Raw genomic sequence first — 13,728 nt, forward strand, 5'->3', positions numbered from 1 at the left:
GTGGGCGGGAGGAAGCGGCCTGCCTCTGCCACCAAGAAGGCCTGGCTCAAGGTGGCAGAGGAGGTCACCTGCACCACCAACATATCGCGCACCTGCATACAGTGCAGGAGGCGCTGCAATGACCTAAGTAGGTCAGCCAAAGTGAGTACACTTACTCATTCCCCTACACTCCATCTGCCACATTACTGCCCCCACTCCACACCTCCTTCTGCACTGCCAACACTACTCTGTCACATCACCCCTCACACCCACTCAAACCTCATCCTCATCTTACCTGCACTTACTCACCTCGCCAGTACTCATCCTGCCACTACCACTCAACCCAATCCTCATACAATCTCATAGCTCTACCTCATACTCACCCTCTCATGCATCTCTTTCACGGTCAGCCTCACTCAACCTGCCACTACCTGTGCTGCAGCCACAGGGCATGCATCACATATGTGCAGTAGGCAGCGTAAGGCAAATGTGTCGTGAGCATGAAGGGGATGCACAAGGGCGTTTGAGGGTTTGTCATGGTTTTTACTTATATTTAATTTCTGACCAACTCACATCACATATTATATTGGCACCACTACTGCCACGTCTTTGCGAATCTTGTCTGGTTTGTACAATAATGCCCTTTCCTGAGGATCACAATGAAGACCCACAACTGATGCCACCCATTGTGTCACTGCAGAGTGGGTGTAGGTGTATTTGCAGGGCTCTTTTGTGCAGACGACTGAGACGTCGGCGATGTCCCCGGTGGCACCCTGGAAGGATGTGGAGGAGAAGTTGTTGAGGGCAGTGGTGACTTTGACAGCGACAGGTAAGAAGATGGTGCTCGGGCCAGCCGGGAGCAGCTCGGCATGAAGGAGGCTGCAGATGTCCACAACTACATGTCGAGTGACTCTGAGCCTCCGTGTGCACTGCTGCTCAGACAGGTCCAGGAAGCTGAGCCTCGGTCTGTGGACCCTGTGGCGAGGGTGGTGCCCTCTGCGACACATCTCTCTCTGCGGTTGCCCTCCCTCCTGCTGTGCTGGTGGATGTGTCACAGCACTGTGTTGTGGAGCTCCACGTGTCAGAGGTGGACGGCATGGCCGGCGAGGCTGGTGATGCTGTTCGCCCTCCGAGGAGGTCATGACTGCAGCTGCGGCGGCCCCCATCTGGAAGATGTACATCTGAGGGGGTCCGCAAGGTAGGTACATGTGTCTGGACACCGGGGTAAGTGTGCAAGTTGGTGAATTTTCTTGTTAGGAGGAGGGTGGTGGAGGCCAAACTTTGCCCAAAGTGACAGAGTGGCCTCCTGCAATGAGTGAGGGTCTCCACCGCCCCCCCCCCCACCCACCTGTCAAATGGACCTTTGCAGCTGCCACAGGCTGATGGCTGCAACACGTTCATTTGAACTGGGAGTGTTTCCTCCAGTACGGGAAACAGTCCCAGTTGTTTGTAAAATCCCACCCCATGTAAAATATCTCCTTAATCAGGTCTCTAAACGACCTGAAATACCTAAATAAATAGCTGAAGTGGCACCCCGCCGGCTTTAATTGCCTGCAGGGGTCCCACATGCGGGGACTGCGCGCGCATGTCAGCGCGTCTGTGGGAAACCCGGAAGTGGGCGGGTTGGAGCCGGGCTCCCGCCCCGCCCTGGGAATCCCTGATTTTCGGAGCCCCCCCGCCAGGAACGCACCCGATAGCGGGTGCTAAAATCAACCCCATAGAGTACAAAAGCAAGGATGTTATGCTAAATCTTCAAGTCACTGGTTAGCGCTCAGCTGGAGTGTTGTGTTTAATTCTGCAGAAGGATGTCAAGACCTTGGAGAGGGTGCAGGGAGATTTACTGGAATGGTACCAGGGATGAGGGAATTCAGTTATGTGGAGAGACTGGAGAAGCTGGGGTTGTTCTCCTTAGAGCAGGGAAGGTTAAAGGGAGATTTAATTGAGGTGTTCAAAATTATGAAGGATTTTGATACAGTAGATAGTGAGAAACTGTTTTCACTGGCAGGAAGGTCAATAACCGGAGGACACAGATTTAAGGTAATTGGCAAAAGAACCAGAGGGGAGATAAGGAGGAATTTTTTTACGCAGCAAAGTTATGATGATCTGGAATGCACTGCCTGAAAGGGTGGTGGAAGCAGATTCAGTAGTAACTTTCAAAAGGGAATTGGATAAATACTAGAAAAGGAAAAATTTGCAGGGCTATGAGGAAAGAGCAGGGGAGTGGGACTACTTGGATAACTCTTTCAAAGAGCCGGCACAGGCACTATGGGCCTCCTATTGTGCTGTAAAATTCTATAGTTTTATTATTCAAAGTAGATGTGAAAGGATTAGTTCAGTGATCAGAGTGACTAGTGCAGGCATAGGCTAAGAGGGTGATTTACGTGTAGTATGTGAAAATGTTTAGTTCTGCAGTATTTGCAAATCAAATTTGGGTTAATTGTATCCATTGAGGTAGCTTTAAACTGGGGAAAAACACATTCTATTAAAATGTTTTTACTGATACATAAGTAGAGACGTAAATTATAAAGAAATAGTTTGCTCCAGTGGCTGAGCAGCTGCACTGCCCAGTGTAGTACAGACGAGGAAGGCCCACTTTTAATCCCTGTGCTGAGTTAGCACCCCTAGGCTGGAGAAAGGGGAGGAATACCAATGGGAAATGGTTCGGAATTTGAATTTTAGGATAACAAAGATTATTATAAGTAGGTTTCAGTTCTACAGAGTGTTTACAGAGGAAGTTTTTGGGTGTAGTATTTCACTTGTGGTTTTGCAATATTCTTTCCCTTTTCTTCTCCCCCATTGAAATTTGTCTGAAAATCATCCCTAACAGATGGGTGGAACTTGATGTCAGGACTCTGACCTTCTCTAATTGTTCTCTAACTGTGAGGTGTGTATGTGTGTCTAGGTTGCCCTCCGATTTTCACGGTCTCTCTGTAAAAGAAGCACCTTACCTCTACTCACTGATTTTCTCAGGTGGCCTACAGGAATGAGTGTGAATTGTGTCTGAGCCCTTAATGTTGTAGTGAATTAATGCGCCTACATGTGCTGGAGCATTGCATTTCTGGCATCAGTGTCATGCTGGCATATGAAGAGCAGTAGAGTGGTGTCAAAACAATTCATTGATGTAACTGAGAGGTGGTTTCGCATCATTTTTATTTAAAATTGTCATCGCCACGCAATCTGCTTTTATCTACTCTTTTTTAAAAAAAATTTATGTACTGCTGCCCTGGCCCCAGCCCCCTTCCCTGCTCATCCACTAGCCATTTGAGCAGACAATACAGCTAAGCTATTTAAGTACTGACAGTACTACACCAGTTTGTTATACATTGCTAGCATTATTAGACAGCAGGATTAAAGAATAAAGAATCTTTTTAGTGTATACATTTTTGATATCTAGTTTCCTTACGGAATCATTGATCCTGGACTAGGTAATTAAAATACTTTTGCATATGTTTATACCTGTGGTTACAAGTTCCACATTGTTCCTTTTTACAAGGCCATTAAAGCCTGTTGGTAGAAATAAACTTAGTTCCTGGTATTGAGGGGAGAGGGACTCATGTGGATCCTCAGAAATGTAATCAATTTGCATTTGGTTAATTTAAGTACAAATCAAAGATTTGAAAAGAAACTGATGAAAACAGGAACTGATCCAATTGTGGAACATCCTCACATTTAATAACAATCTTAAGGAACAGGAAAAGTGTATTGGATCAACAGGCCTGTCCCTTTTTGATAGAAAAACACCTGGGAAACATATCCTTCAATTCCTTCTCTCTCCAGAAACATACCTAATTGCCGCTTCTTTATGCTTTCTACTTCAATGGCCTTTCTTTCCACCTACCGCAGCAACCAGTATTAATCCAAGGGGTCCCATAGAAAAGAATGATCACCTAGTTCAGCACGAGTAACTATACACATCCATCAGCACTGTTTGAAACCTCAGATTGGGCTACAGCCTGGTACACTCATACCTCTTTATACAAGATGATAACTTCGATAAGAAGCAGTTCTCTAATACCTACAGTCCCTGTAGTATTGAATCTGCCCCCTTTAACGTTGCAGGGTGGATTTGACAGCACAAAGACTCTGTACTCTTGGTGAACAATTTTTGAAAATGCGCCTACATGTGCTGGAGCATTGCATTTCTGGCATCAGTGTCATGCTGGCAAATGGCATGTTGGCCTTTATTGCAAGGTATATGAGTAAGGAGGCCTTGCTGCAATTATATAAGGCTCTGGTAAGACCACACCTGGAGTACTGTCCAAGTTTTGGTCTCCTTACGTAAGGAAGGATACACTTGCCTTAGAGGCGGTGCAACAAAGATTCACTAGATTGATTCCTGGGATGAGAGGGTTGTCCTATGAGGAGAGATTAAGTAGAATGGGCTTATATTTTCTGGAGCTTGGAAGAGAGGTGATCTCATTGAAACGTTAAAAGTTCTTAGAGGGCTTGACAGGGTAGATGCTGAGAAGCTCTTTCCCCTGGCTGGAGAGTCTAGAACTAGAGGTCATAGTCTCAAGCTAAGGGGACTTGCCTCAGGACCGAGATGAGGAAAAAGTTCTTCACTCAGAGGGTTGCGAATCTTTGGAATTCTCTACCTCAGAGGGCTGTGGATGCTCAGTCATTGAGTCTATTCAAGTCTGAGATCGATGGATATTTGGACACTAAAGGAATCAAGGAATATGGGGTCGAGTGGGTATGTGGAGTTGAGGTAGAAGATCAGCCATGATATTATTGAATGGCGGAGCAGGTTAGAGGGACCGTATAACCTATTCCTGGTCCTATTTCTTATGTTCTTATGTAAAACACCATCAATTACATCTCTAGTTATCTCCTGTCCAGTTGTAAAACACATCTTGTCACCTATAGCGCCAATAACCAGTAGTAAGTTGTAGTGCTGTCATTCGATTAATAGGAGGGATTTGCCCACTATACATGAGCAAAGTTTCTCTTTTGAAAATCTGCACTCAAAAGGTGCTGCTTGAAAATGTTCTGTTATGAACAAAGAGTTGTTCTTAATATATCTATAATTCTAAATACAAAATTGCTGTTGTACAGTCTACTATTATTTCAAAGTTGCTCTAGAAGGATCTAGACAGAGTAGATAGAAAGAAACTGTTCCCATCGGTGGAAGGGTCAAGAACCAGAGGGCATAGATTTATGGTGATTGGCAAAAGAACCAAAGGTGACATGAAGAAAAACTTTTTTACACAGCGAGTGGTTATGATCTGGAATTCACTTGCATAGAGCTGGCGCGATGGGCCGAATGGCCGCCTTCCTTTCTATAACCTTTCTATGATTCTAATTCAAATTGTCTGCTAATTCCTTTTTTAAATACTAAATTCCCAAGTTCCTATGCTAGTCATGTTGTTTAATTCAAATTATTAGTGTAATAACGACTGAAATAGAGAGGTAGGCTGTATACCTAAAGCAGTTTGAGCAAGTCATCCATGTATTTACAGTTAACTCATAATGGCTGAGACGAAGTAGCAAAGCTTAAATTTGTGTGTTGTGTGTTTGTAGAGACATTCCATCAGTGGGCCAATCTCAGCACCAAAGACTCTGTCAGCACTTACAGACAAGAGACCAAGCTACACTGAGATTTCCGTTCCAGGTGAGTCTTTTTCAGCTCTGGCATCTGGTAACAAGTGCATTATAGTTTCCTTAGAGCTACAGTTTAAAAGTTACATCTTCAACTACTTCCAATTTGCTTTTTGCCACTTGGTTCTTCATCAAGTGTTTGGTTTTGGCAGCTTTTAAAAGCGGCACAACCCATGTTAGATACAGGCTGAACCAGAGAACCTGCATCATTGCCCTTAGAATCCAGATGTCACTGAGGAGTTAATTTCAAGCACTACGTTGGTTATTCTCTCCATAGTGCACTGGGTTGCACCCACTCTCTCATGTCCCTCCCAGGGAGAGCCTTCGATACTCCATATTCAGACCCCCAGAATTCTGTAACTGACTGAGAATTTTGGGTCTTTTTCTTGAAGCAGTTTGATACAATTGAGTAACTTGCTGGGCCACATTGGAGACTAGAAACATAGAAAATAGGAGCAAGAGTAGGCCATTCGGCCCTTCGGGCCTGCTGCGCCATTCAAAATGATCATGGCTGATCGTCTAACTCAGTACCCTGCTCCCACTTTTTCCCCATATCCCTTGATCCCTTTAGCATTAAGAAATATATCTATCATCTTGAATACATCTAATGACTTGGCCTCCACTGCCTTCTGTGGTAGAGAATTCCACAGGTTCACCACCCGCTGAGTGAAGAAATTTCTCCTCATCTCGGTTCTAAATGGCATACCCCATGTCCTGAGACTGTGAACCCTGGTTCTTGACTCCCCAGCCATCAGGAACATCCTCCCTGCATCTAGTCTGTCTGGCCCTGTTAGAATTTTATACGTTTCGATGAGATCACCTCTCATTCTTCTAAACTCTAGTGAATATAGGCCTAGTCAACCAAATCTCTCCTCATACGTCAGTCCTGCCATCCCAGGAATCAGTCTGGTAAACCTTCGTTGCACTCCCTCCTTGGCAAAGACATCCTTCCTCTGATAACGAGACCAAAACTGCACACAATACTCCGGATGTGGTCTCACCAAGGCCCTGTATAACTGCAGTAAGACATCCCTGCTCCTCTACTCGGATCCTCTTGCAATGAAGGCCAACATACCATTCGCCATCCTAACTGCTTGCTTTCAGCGACTGGTGTACAAGGACACCCAGTCTCGTTGCACCTCCCCTTTTCCCAATCTATCACCATTCAGATAATAATCTGCCCTTCTGTTTTTACAACCAAAGTGGATAACCTCACATTTATCCACGTTATACTTCATCTGCCATGTTCTTGCCCACTCACCCAACTTGTCTAAATCACATTGAAGCCTCTTTGCATCCTCCTCACAGCTCACATTCCACCCCAGCTTTGTGTCGTCTGCAAACTTGGAAATGTTACATTTAGTTCCCTCATCCAAATCATTGCTATATATTGTGAATAGCTGGGGTCCAAGCACTGATCCCTGCGGTACCCCACTAGTCACTGCCTGCCACCCGGAAAAAGACCAGTTTATTCCTACTCTCTGTTTCCTGTCTGTCAACCAATTCTCAATCCATGCCAGTATATTCCCACTCAATCCCATGTGCTATAATTTTGCACACTAACCTCTTGTGTGGGACCTTTATTAAAAGCCTTCTGAAAATCCAAATACATCACATCCACTGGTTCTTCCCTATCTATTCTACTAGTTACATCCTCAAAAAACTCCAGTAGATTTGTTAACCATGATTTCCCTTTCATAAACCCATGCTGACTTTGTCCAATCCCGTTAATGCCTTCCAAGTGTTCTGTTATCACTAGTTAAGAGTCAACAACATTAGTATGGGATTGGAGTCACAGTTAGGCCAGACCAGGTAAGAAATGCAGGTTTTCTTCCCTAAAGGATGTTAGTGAACCAGTTGGGTTTTTACTTCAATCCAACGCTTTGTGGTTATTTTTACAAATACCAGCTTTTTATTTCCATATATTTTATTTAAACTGAATTTGAATTCTCCAACTGCCACATTCTCTGGATTATTACATACAGGTCTCTGGATTACTAGTCCAAATCACTCTACTATTGTACTCTTGATGCTTCAATACACACTTGTCTTGCAATTGTACCCACTGATTTGCTTGCCCACCTGCTAATTCCTCTAATATCTTCCTTTATTGGTGGTGCTATGTATCCTGTTCCTGTATGATAGTGATACTTTGGAATATGTTGCTGCAAGCTCTTCAGGCCTTGTGGTGGATGCAGCAGTGAGGTGGTATCTGTGGTTCTATTCCAGATAATCCAGCTTCATCTGTGCACAGAGAAATGTATTAATAAAGGCATTGCCCCATCTTTGTGACTATTGGTAGAAAAATAATTTGTTCATTGACAGGATGTTGTTGAGTGAAATGATGAATGATTTGCAATGTGTGATGCCGTTTCCCTCTCCAACATTTCCTCTTTGCTATAATCCGGGTATTTATAAAGAACTGTCTTGTCACTGCCAGCAGTTCTTGTACTCTTATGATCCTGAAGCTGTACCTTTTCTATAATCATCCTTGGTAGAGGTTTCTACCTGAAGGATAAAAGTTTAGCCCCTCTGAGTAATCTGCTTTAACATTACCTCACACTGTGCTACCACTCTTCACAATAGCAGATATTACTAATATTTTTATTTACAGCTAAATAATGATATGAAGCACAAAAATTCAGCAAATGCTAAAAGTACATAATTGTTTGAACATTATTCTATTTCTAAATGAAGGTGGATCATGTGGGAGGGTGCACCTCAAATACAAAAATAATCCAAGCTTATATTAGGGGTGTGCTACAGAACTTCAGGTCAGTATAAAGAGGGCAGTTTACTCCACAAAGAAAGAGAAAAGGTATGTGTGAATGGAAAAGTTACTTTAATGGGAGATTAGGGGGCCGATTTTCGGATGGCGAAACTGGTGCGTTGGGGGCTCCAAAAATCGTAGAAATCCAGAGTGGGTTCGGAGCCCGGCTCCAACCTGCTGACTTCCATGTTCCTCAGTGATGCGTTCGAGTGTGCGCGCACCTGCTGAATGCGGGAGTCCCACTGGCAATTAAAACCGGTGGGATAAGAACATAAGAAATAGGAGCAGGAGTAGGCCAATCGGCCCCTTGAGCCTGCTCCGCCATTCAATAAGATGGAGAGGGCAGTGGGATTCCACGCTGTGGCTGGCTTCCCATGGGTGCAGGGTGTAATTGATTGCACCCATATAACAATACGAGCACCTCCACGCGAGCCAGGACTGTTCATCAACAGGAAGGGCTATCACTCCATCAACACTCAGCTCATTTGTGACCACCGCAAGAGATTCCTTCATGTGTGCGCCAGATACCCTGGCAGCTGCCACGATTCCTTCATCCTCTGGGAGTCCAACATCCCGCCCCTCTTCCATGCACCGAACACCTTTTAAGGGCTGGCTCCTCGGGAACAAAGGATACCCCCTGCACACGTGGCTCACGACACCTCTGAGGAACCCCACCACCGAGCAACAGCATCGATATAATGACAGCCACATCGCTACCAGGTCTACAATTGAGCATGGTATAGGGCTGCTCAAGATGCGCTTCAGGTGCCTTGATCGTTCTGGGGGAGCGCTACAATACGCACCAGACAGAGTGGGACGCATTATAGTCGTGTGTTGTGCCCTGCACAACATGACACAACAGAGAGGGGTGCCGCTTGAGGAGGTCCCATCCACATCCGCCATTGAGGAGGAGGAGGAGGAGGACGAGGAGCAACCCATGGTCAGAACAATGGCTCACCTGGCTGCTCATGAGGCCAGGGAGTCACTGATATGTGAACGGTTCTCCTAACATCAGACAGTGTGAAGAGTCCAGTCCTCACCACCTGGATTGAGCAGCGGCCACACCTGCTCCCCCCACCCCCCTGCACAAAACAGTCCTGCAACTACACATACACCCACTATAGAGTGACCCAATGGGTGGCATCAAGTATGGGCCTTCATGGTGAACTTTTTGAAAGGGCCTTATTACAGAAGCCAGTCAAGAATGGCCAAGACGTGGCAGTCGTGGTGACAATAATCATATTTAACGTGCGTTTAACAAAAAGCAAATATAAATAAAAAACATGACCAACGGTCAAACACTCTTGTGCATCCCCTTTGTGCTTACAAAACCATCGCCTTTCGCTTCTGACTACTTCTACGTGGTGCATCCCCTGTGGCTGCAGCAGAGGTAGTGGCAGGTTGCTCTTGTTCATGCCCTGACCGATTAGATGCTTTGGGCCGATGCCCTCTGGGTTTCAGTGCCCTTGAGGGCTCCTCCAAAGACTGCTTCACCTGCACCTGTGCAAGGGCAGACTCGGCCACCTGGAGTGGAGACATCATTGCGGGTACTGGTTGAGAGGGGGGCTACGGGTGAGACGTGGGGGCGCTTTGAGTGCATCCCCCCTTCCATGTCCCCTTTTATCATCGTCCCTCCCCTGGGCCAGGCCCACACCACTCCTACCACTCTGCTGGAGAACAGTTTGGAGGACATGTGTGAAGCCTTGTAAGGCCAGTGCTAGAGTATCTGCCTGCCTGTTTAAGGTGGCAGAATGTTGTTCACCCCAAGTCCAAACGGCCATTGTCAGGGCCTCAGTGGACTCATTTGTGAGCCGTGCTTGAAGCTCCATGGAGGCTAGCCTTCCCTCCATCGCAGACATTCCCGCACTTACCCGTGACACTATCTCAGAGATGCTCTCATGTCCCTGTGACACTATCTCAGAGATGCCCTCCCTTACTAGTGCCACCATTCCACTCATGCAGGAGTTGGACTCCTCCATTCTCTGCGCGATTGTGGAGAGTGCGCATGGCTCCTGTTCCAGCACCTCGATCATTCTCCTTTCAAAGGATGGCCCCCAGGGTTCAGCACCTGTGTCCAGCTGAGCAGAGCCTGGAGAAGAGTGCTCCCACCGACGCAGGCTCTCCACAGCTGCCTCTACCACCAGTGTCTGCTTGTGCTCACGTGTGTGTGGTGACTCACCATGTGCGACCCCAACTAACTGCAGACGGGGATCCACCGAGGTGTGTGTATCTGCGCTGGTGGAAGGCTCGCTCAAATGTGACGGTGCCCCCTCAGAGGCCGGCAGGTGCTCTAAGGAATCGCCCTCCGCCTTCACAGCGGTCGCTGAAGGCCCTGTAAGAGAACAGAAGGCAATATTAAGCATGATGACAGATGTTGAGTTGCTGAAGATGGCAAGGCATGTTAACATCAATTGCTATTGTGAGTGCTGAATGTTAAAGTTCTGTCACCAGACGTTTGTCGGGTGCCAGTCTCGGCGACTCCAACGGACAGGCACTCAAGGGTGCGGCTCAGCTCCAGCGCCTCCTGCTCCGCAACAGTGGGGACGACCTGATGTTGCGGCCCCCCTCCGGTCCTCGCTCTCTCCCGTGCATTCTGGGCTCCCTTCTCCTATAAGGGGAGAAAGTAGAGAGGCGTGAGTGAGTGATGGTGACGTGGCCAACCGCTGAATGTATTGGTTTGGGTGAGGCTGACCGTGAAAGAGATGCATCAGAGGGTGAGTATGAGACAGAGCCATGACATTGTATGAGGATTGGGTTGAGTGGTAGGGGTGGGGTGAGTACTGTGAAGGTGAGGAAGTGCAGGTAAGTTGAGGATGAGCTTTGAGTGGGTGTGAGCAGTGATGTGATGGAGTAGTGCTGGCAGTGCAGAAGGAGTTGTGGGGTGGGGGCGGTGATGTGGAAGACGGAATGTAGGAGAATCAATAAGTGTACTCACTTTGACTGACCTAGTTACGTCATTGAAGCACTTCCTGCACTGGATCCATGTGCGGAGATGTTGCTGCCGCTGGTGACCTCCTCTGCCACCTTGAGCCAGGCCTTCTTGGTGGCAGAGGTAGGCCACTTCCTCCCGTCGGCTGAATAGAACACATCCCTCCTCCTCACCCCATCCGGTAGCACCTGGAGTGAGTCATCACTTAATCTTAGAGCAGCCTTCCCCCTGGCTGCTCCATTGTGTTATTTGGGTGTTTCCTCCAGGAGCAGCCATTGGAGGACTACCCCTTTAAATAGAGCTCCTCCAGCTGACAGCCTGTGACGTGGGTGCGCAGTCCGCCTGCTGCGCAGGTTTCAGACGCCAAACCCGGAAGCCACAATAAGTGGCCCCAATTTACCCGCGATCGCATGGGGAACAGATGGATTTTATTGAGCGGGTTACAGACGTGCCCAATCGCGCGCCCCCTCCCCCATTCTGCCATCCCGCCTCCCCGCTAATATCGGGGCCCACGTTTCAACCTTGGCTCAGTGCTTATCGCTCTTGTCTCTGAATCAGAAGGTTTTGGGTTCACGTCTCACCCCAGAGATTTGAGCACATAATCTCGGCTGACACTCCAGTGCAGTACTGAGGGAGCGCTGCACTGTCAGAGATACTGTCTTTCAGATGAGACGTTAAATCGAGGCCCTATCTGCATTTCCAGGTGGATCTATAAGATCCATTTGAAGAAAAGCTAGGAAGTTCTCCTGGTGTTCGTCAAGCAACATCACTACAACAAATTAACTGGTCATTTATCTCATTGCTGTTTCTGGGACTTTGCTGAGTGAAATTTGGCTGTATTTCCCTACATTATAATGGTGTCTACACTTCAAAAGTACTTCATTGGCAGTGAAGTGCTTTGGGACGTCCTGAGGTGAAAGGCACTATAGAAATGCAAGTTCTTTCTTTCTTAAGTGGTTCAGAGTCAGTGTTGGCAAATGTAATGAGCAACTGCTTCATGATAAGGGAAGTGAGATAGTATAAAACTATAAGAAAGGGCTCATATGAAATCAAAGAACAGTAGGGATTCCGTGGACTAGGGGAGATATAAAGAACAGCAAAAGGATACAAAGGAAGTGGTAAGAGCTACAAAAAGGGAATACGAGAAAAAGTTTGTGAAGGATATTAAGGACAACACTAAAGGTTTTTTACAAATATATTATGAGAAAGAGGGTGGCTAAGAGTCATGTGGGGCTCTTAATAACAGACCCAGGTGATATTGTAATTGGAAATCAGGAAATGGCACTTACTAAATAGCTACTTTGTGTTGTCTTCACAATAGAGGATAAAGTGCCAGAGATACAAGGAAAATTAAAATAAATCAAGATGAGTAACTAACTAGGTTCAGTACAAGTTTTTTTTAAAAATGGTAATGGAGAAACTAATGAGATTAAAGATAGATAAATCCCCAGGAGTCAATGGTTTCCACCCCAGGGTATTAAAAAAAAAAGGTGAGGAAATTGTTGATGCGTTGGTCCTGATCATCCAAAACTCTCTCGATTCAGGAATTGTCCCCTTGGATTGGAAAACTGTCAATGTCACTTGATTATTTAAGAGGAGTAGGAGAGACGAACTAGGAAACTATAAGCCTAATTAGTCTTAACGTCAGTTGTGGGGAAATTACTAGAATCTGTTATTAGGGACAGAGTGACCGAGCATTTGGACAAATATGAACTGGTCAGAGAGAGCCAGCATGGATTTGTAATGGGTAAGTTATGTCTAACAAACTTAGTTGAATTTTTTGAGGAGGTAACAAATGTGGTAGATAAGGGAGTGTCTGCCATAGTATCATGATACGGCACAGAAGGAGGCCATTCAGCCCATCATGTATGTGCTGGCTCTTTGGTAGCGCTATCCAATTAGTCTCACTACTCTGCTCTTTCCCCATAACCCTGTAATTATTTTTCCTTCAAGTATTTATCCAATTCCCTTTTGAAAGTTATTATTGAATCTGCTTCCACCACCCTTTCAGGCAGTGCATTCCAGATCATCATAACTCGCTGTGTTTAAAAAAAAAATTGCTTCCTCATGTCGCCTCTGGTTCTTTAGCCAATCACCTTAAATCTGAGTTCACTGGTTACTGACCCTTCTGCCACTGGAAACAGTTTCTCCTTATTTACTCTGTCAGAACCATTCATGATTTTGAACACCTCTATCAAATCTCCTCTTAACCTTCTCTGCTCCAAGGAGAACAATCCCAGCTTCTCCAGTCTCTCCACATAACTGAAGTCCCTCATCCCTGGTACCATTCTAGTAAATCTCTTCTGCACCCTCTCTAAGGCCTTGACATCCTTCCTGAAGTGTGGTGCCCAGAATTGAACACAATAATCCAGCTGAGGCCAAACCAGTGTTTTATAAAGGTTCATCATAACTTCCTTGCTTTTGTATCCTATTCCTCTATTAATAAAGCCCA

General features: G+C 46.1%; 1 protein-coding gene across 8 annotated transcripts in view; it reads left to right on the forward strand.

Annotated features, from left to right (window-relative positions):
• specc1la (sperm antigen with calponin homology and coiled-coil domains 1-like a) overlaps positions 1-13,728 on the forward strand; it is a 400,129-nt gene that overhangs the window by 225,209 nt on the left and 161,192 nt on the right. For all 8 annotated transcript variants that reach the window (XR_010967162.1, XM_068005421.1, XM_068005423.1 and 5 more), the window contains exon 10: positions 5,500-5,590. Coding sequence is in view for 7 of the 8 variants with exons in the window: in XM_068005421.1 (XP_067861522.1) it covers positions 5,500-5,590 (91 nt within the window). In the remaining variant the exon portion in view is untranslated. The remainder of the gene's footprint in view (positions 1-5,499; positions 5,591-13,728) is intronic.

Source organism: Heptranchias perlo, chromosome 25 (genome assembly GCF_035084215.1).
Source record: "Heptranchias perlo isolate sHepPer1 chromosome 25, sHepPer1.hap1, whole genome shotgun sequence".
NCBI lineage: Eukaryota > Metazoa > Chordata > Chondrichthyes > Hexanchiformes > Hexanchidae > Heptranchias > Heptranchias perlo.